Below are 14,248 nucleotides of genomic sequence, written 5' to 3' on the forward strand. Positions count from 1 at the left end.
AGGCCACATCCGGCCCGCAGGACCGTTCTGCCCATCCCCTGAGCTCCTGGCCCGGGAGGCTAGCCCCCGGCCCCTCCCCTGCTGTCTCCCCTCCCCCGCAGCCTCAGCTCGCTCGCTCCACTGCCAGCACAATGCTCTGGGCGGCAGGGCTGTGAGCTCCTGGAGCAGCACAGCTGCAGAGCCCGGCCTGACCCGGTGCTCCGAGCTGCGCGGTGGCGGCGGCGGCGGCGTGGCCCGGCTCCAGCCACCGGTGCTCCATGCAGCGCGGTAAGGAGGACGGGAGCTGGGGGGGGGGGTTGGATAGAGGGCAGGGGAGTTCGGGGTGGGGGGCGGGGGTGTGGATAGGGGTTGAGGCGGTCGGGGGGAGGAAGGGGGTTGAATGGGGGCAGGGGTCCCGGAGGGGCAGCCAATAAGGAGGGGGGTTGGATGACAGGGGTTCCGGAGGCAGTCAGGAGATAGGGAGAAGGGGTGGTTGGATGGGGCAGGGGTCTCGGGGGGGCTGTCTGGAATGAGAGTAGGGGTTGGATGGGGTGGCGGGGATCAGGGGGCGGTCAGGGACAGGGAGCGTGTGTGTGTGTATGGGGCAGGTGTCCTGGCGGGGACCATCAGGGAATGGGGGGGGGGTTGGATGGGGCAGGAGTCCGGGGGGGGCAGATAGGAGGTGGGGGTCCTCCAAATTGAGAAGATTATAAAGGGTTCATTGGTTTTAATTGTAAATAACTGTTGCACTCGAGAATAATAGGCAGCGGGGCCATTCCTAGGGGGATGTGGGGCCCAGGGCAGAAGTGACGGATTTGTCTCTTCTGGAATCAACTGCACTGGCCAATCGCACTGGCCTTCCATGGTGCTGCCACCAACCCGCTGCCAGACACCTGGGCTGCGGTGGCCCTGAGACCCCCACTGCCTCCTCCACTCCACGCCACCTCCCATCCCCACTGCTCGCTGCATCCCTCCTCCTCGGGACGGGGGAGTGAGGAGGGATGTGGAGAGCCAGCAGCCAGTGGATGGAGCAGGCTCGGCCGGCTGCTGGGACCGGCAGCTCAGTGGGGGGAGTGTGGCCTTCAGGGGCAGGAGGTGCTTCGGGGACGGTGGCTTGGCCTGGCCTGAGTCTGCCTGACTCCGCCTGGCAGGCACTCGGGGCACGGCGGCTCGGCACGGTGCTGGGGGAGGGTGATGGCTCAGCCCAGCCTGGCCCGGCGCTGGGGCCGGCCCAGTGCTGGGGAAGGCGGGCGGCTCGGCCTTGCCTAGTGCTCCGGGAGGCTGGTGGCTTGGCCCGACTCTGGCGGGGGGGGAGGGGCCCGGCGGCTCAGCCTGGCGATTGGGTGGGGTGGGTCGGGGGACCGGTCACAGAGGCTCAGCCCGATGTGGCTGGGCCAAGGCTCCTCCAGTCGCAGGGTCCCCTCAGAGTCAGGGCTTCTCCTTTTACAGGGTGGGAGGGGGTTTCGGAGCTCCGGTGTGGGGTGGGGTGGGGGGGGGGCAGAGCCTTGGGCGGAAGGGGTGGGGCCGGCAGGCTTGCCTTCCCAAAGCAAGGGTTCACCCGCCACCCATCAGGACAGGGCCTGGAGCAGTCGCCCCAATTCGCCCTACGGCTCTGATAGGCATTGTCTGGCACAAGGACAGAGAAATGTTGAAAAATATCAACCAAGGTAGAACTTTGGGATATTAAGAGAAATTACTTAAAAGGCGGATCCCAACTGATAGCAGGGGCAAGTAATGAAATACAATCCTTGAAATGAATCAAACTTAAAATGCCTCTGATAAGAAAAGGATTGAAGAACTCTGTTATACACCAGCGCCATCTACTGGATACCAATGGAAGCGGCAAAGAAATGAAAGAGCTAAAAGCTAAGCACTCCCTTGGCACGTGTCCAGTGGGAATCAGAGGGTAGCCCCCTCCAATGAGCCCTGAAACCACGGCATGTAAACTGAGGTCACCAGGTGCTTAGGAGAGTTGACTGAGCCCAACACAAGAAGCAGCAGAATCCTAAATGCGAGCGACTCCTGGAGCAGCTGTGTGGAAAGGACTCTCCCCAATCTCAGTGCCAAGCGGAAAAGTGGAGATTCCATCTCAAAGATTATATTTCCCCTTCTGTTCTTAATATCAATACTTGAGAGTTATTTTGCTGAGTCTATACTCCCTAGTGAGACCTCACTAGAGAGAAGTATAAAAATATCGCTCGAGCCTACAGGGGTGTAATCAGGAAGCCCAAAGTACAATTGGAGTTGCAGCTAGCAAGGGATGTGAGGGTAACAAGAAGAGTTTCTACAGGTATGTTAGCAACAAGAAGTGTGGGACCCTTACTGAATGGGGGTGGCAACCTAGTGACAGATGGTGTGGAAAAAGCTGAAGTACTCAATGCTTTTTTTGCCTTGGTCTTCTCAGACAAGGTCTCAGAGTAGCAGGAACAGGAGTACTTGTGGCACCTTAGAGACTAACATTTATTTGAGCATAAGCTTTCGTGGGCTACAGCCCACTTCATCAGATGCATAGAATGGAACATATATTGAGGAGATATATATACACATACAGAGAGCATGAAAAGGTGGGAGTTGCCCAACCAACTCTAAGAGACTAATTAATTAAGATGAACTGTTGTCAGCAGGAGAAAAAACAACAACTTTTGTAGTGATAATCAAGATAGCCCATTTAAGACAGTTTGACAAGAAGCTGTGAGGATACTTAACATGGGGGAAATAGATTCAATGTGTGTAATGGCTCAGCCATTCCCAGTCTCTATTTAAGCCTAAATTGATAATATCTAGTTTGCATATCAATTCAAGTTCAGCAGTTTCTCGTTGGAGTCTGTTTTTGAAGCTTTTCTGTTGCAACATTGCCACCTTTAAATCTGTTACTGAATGGCCAGAGAGGTTGAAGTGTTCTCCTACTGGTTTTTGAATGTTATGATTCCTGATGTCAGATTTGTGTCCATTTATTCTTTTGCATAGAGACTGTCCGGTTTGGCCAATGTACATGGCATTGGGGTATTGCTGGCACATGATGGCATATATCACATTGGTAGATGTGCATGTGAATGAGCCCCTGATGGCGTGGCTGATGTGATTAGCTCCTATGATGGTGTCACTTGAATAGATATGTGGACAGAGTTGGCATCGGGCTTTGTTGCAAGGATAGGTTCCTGGGTTAGTGTTTTTGTTCTGTGGTGTGGTTGCTGGTGAGTATTTGCATCAGGTTGGGGGGCTGTCTGTAAGCGAGGACTGGTCTGTCTCCCAAGATCTGTGAGAGTGAGGGATCATCTTTCAGGGTAGGTTGTAGATTTTTGATGATGCGCTGGAGAGGTTTTAGTTGGGGGCTGAAGGTGACGGCTAGTGGCGTTCTGTTATTTTCTTTGTTGGGACTGTCTTATAGTAGGTGACTTCTGAGTACTCTTCTGGCTCTGTCAATCTGTTTTTTCACTTCAGCAGGTGGATCCATTGTCTACAGCCAAGCTCTAAGATACAACCGCATTTGCTCCAATCCCTCTGACAGAGACAAACACCTACAAGATCTCTATCAAGCATTCTTAAAACTACAATACCAACCTGGGGCTGGTTTTGTTCAACATCTTCATTAATGATCTGAATGATGGGATGGATTGCACCCTCAGCAAGTTCGCGGATGACACTAAGCTGGGGGAGAGGTAGATACGCTGGAGGGTAGGGATAGGGTCCAGAGTGACTTAGACAAATTGGAGGATTGGGCCAAAAGAAATCTGATGAGGTTCAACAAGGACAAGTGCAGAGTCCTGAACTTAGGACGGAAGAATCCCTTGCACTGTTACAAGCTGGGGACCGACTGGCTAAGTGACAGTTCTGCAGAAAAGGACCTGGGGATTACAGTGGATGAGAAGCTGGATATTAGTCAACTGTGCGCCCTTGTTGCCAAGAAGGCTAATGGCATATTGGGTTGCATTAGTAGGAGCATTTCCAGCAGATCAAGGTGTGAAGCAAGGAGATTCTTTTCCCCAAGAATCAGGCAGGCATAGACAATACTGAAGGGGTTTATTCACCGTACCTGGAAGACTGATAAACAGCTTCAAAAGTATGGTCCTACAGTGACCAATTATATACATTTTTCTTATCATTTCATTTGTATTTATCTTGTACTTACAGAGACAAACATTGTTTCAGAGAGCATGATAATGACAGGAGCAGAACATATGCATACAACTATTTTGATAACATCAATTATCTATGACTACCTTAAGGCGAAGGGGTGAGTATTCACAGATATCCGGAGAGCTGTGGTGGGGCTTTGTACTGTTCTTTCTTACCGAGAGGCCGAGTTACTGGGTGAACATCTGACCATCTAAGTCTATCAAGTGTTTACAGCTGCCACTGTCCTTGGGCCTCTGGTATTTCTGCTTGTTAGTGTAAGCAGAGTCAGAATGAGCTCTCCCCTGACATCTGGTGGTGAGTTGTGGAAAAGGACTTCAGGAGCTGATCTCAGTTGCATGGGCACACCCACCCTGCCTAGCATCAAGGGACTGCTTGCCCAAATGGTCACTTTGGCTGCTGTGGGACCCCTAGTCCCTTTGTTATTGGGGCAGGAGTAATAAAGTGTTGTTGTCCTGGTTATGGAATCAAGGACAGTAGAACTGTACTTGGCATTTTATGACAGAGGGACTCACCCTCAACTAAGTAACACTTGCTAGACAAGGGACATGGGCTCCAAAGCCCAGTGAACTGAGAGAGGCTGGGGATAGGTATGTGTACCTGGTAGTGTGGGTCCCCTTCTGACCCCCATCCTCTCTCCACTGTGTAATAACATTGCTAATTTTGACTCCATTAGGAGTCTTGTTACATGCTGCAGACTTGAAATCACTGATTTCTAGGTCTAAGCATTAGACCTACTTCGGGCAAGTGGTTCTGAGTGTGCCAGCACTGAGGCTCCCCTATTAACAGCTGAAATCACCAAAGAGCTGAAGTTACTGAGAGCTGTGTTAAGTGTGTGTGTGTGTGGGGTGAAGACATATTGGTGAGTGGCTAGCAGGCTGGCTAGCGGAGAGGCGCAGCTGGCAGTGAAGACTGTAGCAGAATCCTGCTGAGAGGTATGGCAATTGGCCATTGACCTGAGCAGCGGAGCATGGAAGCTGCCCCCCATACTTCCCCCCAGGCTGGGAGGTAAACTCTTCAGATGAACTTCTGAACTCTGGGGGCTGCACTGACCAAGGACAGAAACTGTGGCTGGGGGTGACTGTTGGGTTGCTGGACTTTCCCCTGAGGGGAAAAGGACACTGCCAAACTTACTGGGGGGGGGGTGTGTCTTTTGCTCATGGTTCGTGTTATGAATCCTGTTTGTGGTGTTTGCCCAACATAATGCCACAATGTTTCCCTCCTTTATTAAAAGGCTTTTGCTACACTCAGACTCTGTGCTTGCGAGAGGGGGTATTGCCTCTTAGAGGTGCCCAGGGGGGTGGTATGTAATTGTCCCAGGTCACTGGGTGGGGGCTTGAGCCGGTTTTGCATTGTGTTAGTGAAACGGAACCCCTAGATACTGAACCCGGCCCTTGTTGCTGCCAACTCTGATGGGCAGAAGGGCTACATTAGTTACGTGGGTTTCTGTCTCAGCTGCTAACTGAATTTTTAACTCTTGCCTAACAGGGAAGTGATTATTCCCCTCTATTCAGCACTGGTGAGACCACATCTGGAGTATTGCAGCGAGTTTTGGGCCTCCCACTACAGAAAGGATGTGGACAAATTGGAGAGAGTCCAGTGGAGGGCAACAAAAATTATTAGGGGGGCTGGGACAACTGGGTTTATTTAGAAGAGAAAAGTAAGGGGGGATTTGATAGCAGCCTTCAACTGCCTAAAGGGGGGTTCCAAAGAGGATGGAGCTCGGCTGTTCTCAGTGATGGCAGATGACAGAACAAGGAACAATGGTCTCAAGTTGCAGTGGGGGAGGTCTAGGTTGGATATTAGGAAACACTATTTCACTAGGAGGGTGGTGAAGCACTGGAATGGGTTACCTAGGGAGGTGGTGGAATCTCCATCCTTAGAGGTTTTTAAGGCCCAGCTTGACAAAGTCCTGGCTGGGATGATTTACTTGGGGTTGGTCCTTCTTTGAGCAGGGGGTTGGACTAGATGACCTCCTGAGGGCTCTTCCAACCCTAATCTTCTATGATAGCCATATGTTAGATTTTAACTCCTTTATAAGTCCAAGCAAATTCACTTCAGAGAGGTTGAAACAAATTGTTTTAAGCCACTGCTTTTAATATTCTAACCCTGTCCCCTTTGGACCAATGTAGTCAAAGAAGTAAGCACCCTCTTCAAAGCACCTCAGGACAAGTGCACCTGGGCAGTGTGAGCAATGTGGGAGATACTAAAGAACTGAGAATTGATGATTGTAAGTAAACTTGCATTGTTCCCTGGTGTAACTGCTGAACCGCAACTCTAGTCTGGGAGCACTGCTTGTGGGACTGTATTGTGTGTGTAGCACATCCAGGCAATTGTGTCTACATTTAAGGTTAAACTGCTTATTATGTATTAATGTGGTTCTGGGTGTATTAACAAATTGTCGGCTGGTTAAGAATAGGTGAGTGTCTGGATTTGAGAAATCCTGCTCAGGTTAAAAGTTGACTGAAAAGATACTAGCATCACACTAGTCAGCTAATGCTCCTTGGCCTTTGTGCAAAGGGGCTCTCCTGTTGGATTCTACTGGAGTCTGCAACGGGTGCCATGGGGATGGGGGCACTTCCCAAATCTCCCCAGGTGTGGCCCTGGCAGTGGGTGAGTGTGTCCTACTGGAGCCCTGCTCTGTGGGCAGCAGTGACTGGGGAAGGGGACCTCACCCAGATGTCCCTATAGAGTGGAGGGCCCTTCCTCTCCTGGGGCACTCTGTGCCTCAAAGGAGCACCCTGGAACCCCCATATTCACCACTGTCATATGATTATGAGATGGTTCAGACAAAGCAGGCCTTATAAGCTATCTGCTGAAACCCATTGTTCTAGCCAAATGTGTATATCGCTAGTACGTATCAAGTTATGAGATTGTGCTGTATGGTTGTTCCTGAGATGTGCTGTAAGTTTGTTAGGGACATACAAAGAAGGTAACTACTCCCACAACCATGAATCAGCAGGGGAGGTGTAGTCAAGGGATTTATAATTCAATGATGGTTGAGCAAGCACCACACAATGGGGACTCCTCAACCCCCTGACTCAGTTGCACAAGACCACACCAGGGGGATCGCTCAACCCAATGACTCAGCAAAGCCCACCAGGCCACATCTGGGCAAGGATAACCAGGGGGGGGAATAGCTCAGTGGTTTGAGCATTGGCCTGCTAAACCCAGGGTTGTGAGTTCAATTCTTGAGAGGGCCACTTAGGGATCTGGGGAAAAATCATTATTTGGTCCTGCTAGTGAAGGCAGGGGGCTAGACTTGATGACCTTTCAAGGTCCCTTCCAGTTCTAGGACATTGGATATCTCAAATATTAATAAATAAATAAAAAAGCTAAGGATAAAAAATAGGTAACAGTGGCACCATGCCTTGGTCTCCTCCCCCACTTACACTGGAAACAACTGGGATGCTGAGACAACAAAGATCATCTGAGAAGACTGGTCCAGGCTTCAGGGGGAAGTCCATATATTAAGGACTGTAACATCCAGTGGGGTGAGAACATTGCTTGATCTAAATACTGCCTACTGTAATAAGGTTTAAAATTTAGGTTGTGTGCTTATTTTTATCTTCATTGGAAACCATCTGTCCTTTTATGTCTACCACTTATAATCAATCTTTCTGTAGTTAATAAACCTGTTCTATATTTTACCTAAAACAGTGTGTTTTGCTCAAAGTGCTTGGGAAATCTCAGCTCAGGTACAAAAGCTGCTGCATGTCCTCTCCACACTGAAGGAGGGGTGGACTGGGTAATAAACTTACTCTGATCAGGTTCTGCCCAGGGCAGGACGGTACAGCTCAGGGGCCAAGGCCAGGGAGAATTAGCTGATGCCTTTTGCTGTGTAATTCATGAGAGGCTTTGGGTAGCTCCATGCAATCTAGCTGGGTATGGGGCTCCAACTGCTGCGGTGCTGAGTGATAATAGCATCCGGAGGGGTTGCTGCCTGTCACTAGCAAAGCATCCTGAAAGACAGCCCAGGCTGGAGAGTTAAGGGGGTAGAGTGGCACCCCACTTCCAGCTTGTACCATGAGGATCCCATCATAGGGGGGGGGTCAGCCCTTATAGAGCAGGGGGCACCTTCCCTTCCCAGGGTGTAGGTATCTCTTTTCTCACCATAGCTGTGCCCCCTCCCACCAGAGAACCCTGTCTCTGCAGCACCCCACACTGGCCTTCTCCCCATCCCCCCCCCGAGGGACAGGCGCTGGGCAAGGGGCTGCCCTAGGGCCTGGAGACTGAAGTGCACAGAGCCGGCCCTTGGCCCTAGGCTGGGGAGTTACATACAGAGGGGGCATGTCTGGAGCACAGGCTGGAGGCTGGTACCAAGGCCAGTCCCCCAAGGCTGGAGATGGCCACCCAGCAGGGAGGAGCTGCCACCTCTGGGCTCCACTCCCAAGCTGTGCCAGGGTGGGAGGTGCCAGGCATTGTGAAGGTGGAGAGGCCGGATGGAGCCAGCCCTGACCTGGGGAACAAAGTAGATCAAGCAGAGAAAGGCCCTGTCATGAACATACAGCTAAGGGTAGCATAAAATCCCTCCTTTACCTGTAAAGGGTTAAGAAGCTCAAATAACCGGTTGGCACCAGACCAAAAGGATCAATAAGGGGAGAAGATACTTTCAGATCTGTGGGGGAAGGTTTTTGCCTTGAGCTCTGTGTTGTTGGTCTCTCGGAGACAAAGAGAGAGACCAAGCAAGTAATCCAGCTCCTACTGAAATGATACATCCTATATGACAGAAATAGTAAGTAATAGCAAGGAAATGTGTTAGATTATCTTTTGTTTTAGCTTGTGAATTTTCCCTATGCTAAGAGGGAGGTTTATTCTTTTTTTTGTAACTTTAAAGGTTTGCCTAGAGGGGAATCCTCTGTGTTTTAAATCTTATTACCCTGTAAAGCTACCTTCCATCCTGATTTTACAGAGGTGCTTCTTTTACTTTTTTCTTTATTATAAAGTTCTGTTTTTAAGAATCTGGTTGGGTTTTTACTGTCCTAGAAACCCCAGGGTCTGGTCTGTGCTCACCTTGGTTACCTATTTGGTTGGTATATTATTCTCAAGCCTCCCCAGGAAAGGGGGTGAAGGGGCTTGGGGGGATATTTTGGGGAAACAGGAACTCCAAGTGGTCCTTTTCCTGAATCTTTGTCTAACTCACTTGGTGGTGGCAGTGATACCATCCCAAGGCAAGGAATTTGTGCCTTGGGAAAGTTTTTAACCTAAGCTGGTGGAATATAAGCTTAGGGGGTCTTTCATGCAGGTCCCCACATCTGTACCCTAGAGTTCAGAGTGGGGAGGGAACCCCAATAGGCCCCATGGCAGAGCAGTGCTGGGGAGTCCCCAAGCCTGGCCTGGGGGCATCATCCTGTGGAGCTCTGGACTCGTGTCTGGGCTTGGAGCAGTTCCTTGGAAGTCAGATGGCCTGCATCCCCGTGCTCTAGCCGAGCTGACCAATCTCCCTTCCTCGCTCTGCTCCATAGCTTCACCCTGCGTGGTAGGTCCCTGGCTGCCCTGGGGGCCATGTCTGGGAACACAAGGGGCCAGGCCAGGAGCTCGCGGTGCTGTGCTCACCACAGTGCCATGAAGACCTCTGCTGTAGCCCCCTCAGAGCTAGCTGGGAGAAGCAAACACTGCTCCCAGCTGTCTGAGGCTCAGTGGATTGGAGCTCCCCAGAATCACGTGGCAGCACTGTCCCTGGAGCTTAGCCCCTGGGGACGAGATGCCCTGTCATGCTTTCCCCAGCCAGGGGTCCCAGAAAGGCCCCATCACCGGGGAGCTGAAAAGGCAGGCTCCTTTTTTGTAGCAAGCACTTGATGAGTACTTAAAGGGCCCTGGTTCCTCACCTGATTTCTCATCTGCCTGTGGATCTGTGGCAGATGATGGCAGCGGTGGGATGGTTACCAAATGCACCCAGTAGATGGTTGGTTGCGGAAGGCACCAGAGGCATCTTGCCATAAGGGCAGTGGTAAAACAAGGGGCCTACTAGAGGGAATAATGAAGAAATGGCGTAGAACCATCGCAGACCTGTGTGGAGGGAAGGTGGAGCATTGCGAGGCTCATCACGGCACAGCTGATTGCACAGCTAGAGAAGGATGATCAGTCTAAGAAGCAGATTCCAGACTCAAACGGGGCTAGAAGGGGGTGTGGGAACAGCAGAGGGAGCAGCTGGAGTGGCAGCAGGGTGTCCACAAGATCCAGTTACCCGTCCAGAAGGGCGTCTTCATGACCTGGTTCCCTGTCCGTAGATCTGAAGCGGATGGAGTTGGAGCGGAGAGCAAAGGAGTCGCAGTTGGAACAACAAAAGCTAGAGGACAGTGAGAGGCAGCGAAAGCATGGGGCAGAACAGCAGGAGAAGCAGCAGAACCATGAATGGGAGATGGAGGAGTGGAGAGGCAAGGGGTAAGTGGGGAAAGACTCTGAGATACCAATCCCACAGGGAACATAGGCTCCAAATCATTGCCCCAGTTTAAGGGGGGGGGGAATATAGATGCCTGCTTCACTGCCTTTGAGAAGGCTTGCAACCTGTGGATCAGCACTGCTGTCTTACCCCACCCACTCAGTCCCAAAGCTAGAGAAGCGTATAGCCAGATGGAAGGTGTGGAGACTGGAGATTATGAACTGTTCATAAAAGCTTTGCTGCTTAAGTTTGAACTGATGCCTGACATGTATAGGAAAAGATTCTGAGGTCTGCAAAACACCTTGGGTCACCAACAGAAGTTACCACCCAGATGGGAGAATATCTCCGCAAATTGGGTAAGGGTGCAGGGGTCACTATGCTGGAGGATTTGTATAACCTGGTTGGGTTGGAGCAGCTGTGTGAGATCCATCCAGCAAGGAAGGAACATGGGGGGGTGGGGGGGCAAAGGGGAGGGAGAAGAGAGGGCAAGGTGGCATTGAAAAAGGGGAAGCTGTGGCAGGGCACAGAAGTCCAGAGATTGGGGTGGAGGCAGAAGGTAGTAATCTTGGTTGAAGATGTAGGTGGAATAAGCTTCCAACAGCCCCTTCTCCCTCCCCTGCAGGAGTGCCAAGACTGGAACAAATGCTTCCGAAATAGTCTCAGCACATCTGCATGCTCCAATTTCTTCCTTCTGAGAAATGCAACCTCCTCCCTCTTCACACCCAGCGCTCTCATGATAATGTAATTAATGAGCAGAGCTTCCCTGGCTGCAAGGTAGACTCTACACAGCAGGAGGCCAAGCCTCTTATAACATAATTGAGGTTCACAACTCTACCCCAGGCGAATGATGAGTTCAAATCTCTGCTTCCTGCTCCCATCATTACTGATGCCCTGGGGCTTTCACTTAGTTATAGCTGGACTTCTTCTGACTATGAAAGGACACTCTGGGAGAAGCCAGCTCAGTGGCACAGTGGGTCCATGACTGTGAGTGTCACTAAGGCCCTCCCTCCATCGTCACCCCAACACAGCCAGAGAGATGAGACAGGATGGAATTGGGAAGCTCACAGCTGCTTTGCTGGGATCCCAGTTTTCCCTTCATTCACTGATGTCGTAGAGAGGCTTTAACCCATTCCTCACCTATGCAGGCGCCTCTTGGGATCTCCATTTCCTCAGAGCCCTGGGGACCTGGGACACTCAGCTCGTTCTTTTGTTCCATCTGGGAAACAACAGGAACTGCTTGCAGGAGAGAAAACAAGGAGCTGTCAATAATTTCTGAAGTAAGAAATGTATGTTGGCCTGGCAGCCAGAACACCTGCGATCAGTTTCTGACTCTCAGATTTCCTGTGTGACCTTATGTAAATCCATTTCTTAATAATCGGGTGTGTGATGAAGTGGGGATTTCCCCTTGTTATGTTGTACATGAGTCTTATTGTTTTGCATGAATGCTGTGTGTGCCTCAGTTTCCCTGTGTATTGTACCAATGTCTAGGTGGTGGGAATAAGCATGTGTGACTTTTGTAAGGGTTACTCCAGTTGCCTGCATGTTTGCTGTGGCCGCCCCTAGATAACTTGAGACCCAGGAGGGGGACACGACCAGATGACTCTTGCAAAGGCCAGAGGAGGAGCAATGGGCAGGGCAGGGGCGAGGCAGTTGGAAGCAAGTCAATCTCAGCTGGCTTGAGGCTCAGGGGGAGGATCAGAGCTCTGGCTCTGGGCTCCCCTCTCCCCAAGATGGACTTGGTTGAAAGTCACCGATTTCTGTGCTAACAAGGTCTGCCTTATGCTGTGTTCCTGTCGACTAATAAACCTTCTGTTTTACTGGCTGGCTGAGAGTCACGTCTGACTGTGGAGTTGGGGTGCAGGGCCCTCTGGCTTCCCCAAGAGCCCTGCCTGGGCAGACTCACTGCGGGAAGTGCACGGTGTGGAAGGGGATGCTGAATGCTCCAAGGTCAGAACGAGGAAGGTCAAAGCTGTGTAGGGTGACCAGATGTCCCGATTTTATAGTGACAGTCCTGATTTTTCACATGTGCTGTCTGGTCACCCTAAAGCTGTGTGAGTTTCTTGCCCTGGAGACAGTCTGCTCAGAGAGAGGAGGCTCCCCCAGAGTCCTGACTGGCTTCGTAGGGAGTAGTTCCAGAGCATCGCCCGGGGACTCCGTGACAGGGTGTGAACATGCACTCCGAGGAAGGATGATTAGCCCCACTGACATGGGAAGGACAGTCTCCCACAAAGATTATGGGGAGAGCGGACACTGACCAAAGGAGCCAGGCCAGAGCCTTGAGTTTAAGTTGACCCAGCCAGCCCAGAGAGTAAACAGCAGCTAATACCTGAGCCTTCCCCAGCAAGCCGACATTCCTGTAGTTCTCCTGCATGACGTCCCTGTACAGCTCCCTCTGCTGCTCATCCAGCAGAACCAACTCTGCTGCGGTCAAATACAAGGCCACCTCTTCAAATGTCACTGGCATCTGGAACAAGCGGCATCCCCCCACTTAGGCTTGGTCCACACTGGGGTGGGAGATTGATGTAGGAAACGCAACTTCAGCTATGAGAATAGCGTAGCTGAAGTCGACATTTCCTAGATTGAACTAAGTTTACTTACTGCGGGTCCACGCGGCACAGGCAAGCTCCCCCGTCGACAGCGCTTCCTCCTCTCGGGGAGCAGGAGTTCCGCAGTCGATGGGGGAGCGCTTCTGGGATCGATTTATCACGTCCAGATGAGACGCGATAAATCGATCCCAGAAGATCGATCTCTACCTGCCGAATCAGGCGGGTAGTGTGGACCTAGCCTTAACAATTGCCACTGCTGGGTCAGCCAGCCCCCCACCTAGTCAGACCAAGAACAGGGGCAGAGGTGTCATTAACTGATTCACCAGTGACAAAGACAGGAGCTGAAAACTGCCTTGGAGACAGACACCCCACTCACCTCCCATGTTCCTACCTGGGGCTGATGTTTCCTAGGCTGTAGGTGGATGAGCTGGAAATCCTCTGCCAGAGACACAGCCTCCTCACCGCTCTCTGGGCCACCCTCCTGCACCCAGCTCTGCATTTCCTCAGGCAGGAGGCTCAGGAACCACTCAAGAACCAGCAGCTCTAACATCTGCTCCTTGGTGAGAGTCTCTGGCTGTAGCCGGAGATGGGAAAGTTCCCACAGACATCTGTAAGTCTCCCATGGCCCCACGGCCTCCTGGTAGCAGAAGCCCCTGAAGCACTGGCGCTGCATCTCCGTGTCGTAGCGGCACAGGACGGTTCCCCTCACCTTGGCACCATCACCAGCCTCCCTGGCATCCCATACTCACTGCTGCTCAGTAACTGTCTGTGGCAGCACCAGCAAGCTTGGGAACTCCCCTGCCATCCAGCACTGCCCTGCCATGGGGCCTTTCTCTGCTTGATTCACTTTGTTCCCCAGGTCAGGGCTGGCTCCATCTGGCCTCTCCAGCTTCATGGTGCCTGGCACCTCCCGCCCTGGCACAGCTTTGGAGTGGAGCCCCGAGGCAGCAGCTCCTCCCTGCTGGGTGGCCATCTCCAGCCTTGCGGGACTGGCCTTGGTACCAGCCTCCGGCCCATGCTCGGTATGTAACTCCCCAGCCTGGGACCAAAGGCCAACTGTTCGCCCTTCAGTCTCCAGGCCCTAGGGCAGCCCTTTGCCCAGCACCTGCCCCTCTGGGGTGGATGGGGAGAAGGCCCAGTGTGGGGTGCTGCAGAGACAAAGGCCCTGGGCTCAGCCAGCAGGTTCTCCTGTGTGGGGGGCACGCCT

General features: G+C 52.0%; 1 protein-coding gene across 1 annotated transcript in view; it reads right to left on the reverse strand.

The window, feature by feature from the left end:
• Positions 1–14,014, reverse strand: part of LOC128827327 (uncharacterized) — a 40,050-nt gene extending 26,036 nt beyond the window's left edge. The window contains exons 1-5 of the mRNA XM_054011186.1: positions 13,889–14,014; positions 13,433–13,750; positions 12,822–12,959; positions 11,633–11,711; positions 10,301–10,402 (exon numbers count right to left, since the gene is read on the reverse strand). Of these exons, the coding sequence (XP_053867161.1) occupies positions 10,301–10,402; positions 11,633–11,711; positions 12,822–12,959; positions 13,433–13,750; positions 13,889–14,014 (763 nt within the window). The remainder of the gene's footprint in view (positions 1–10,300; positions 10,403–11,632; positions 11,712–12,821; positions 12,960–13,432; positions 13,751–13,888) is intronic.
• Between the last annotated feature and the right edge of the window lie 234 nt (positions 14,015–14,248).

This window comes from Malaclemys terrapin, chromosome 21 (genome assembly GCF_027887155.1).
Source record: "Malaclemys terrapin pileata isolate rMalTer1 chromosome 21, rMalTer1.hap1, whole genome shotgun sequence".
NCBI classification, from domain to species: Eukaryota; Metazoa; Chordata; order Testudines; family Emydidae; genus Malaclemys; species Malaclemys terrapin.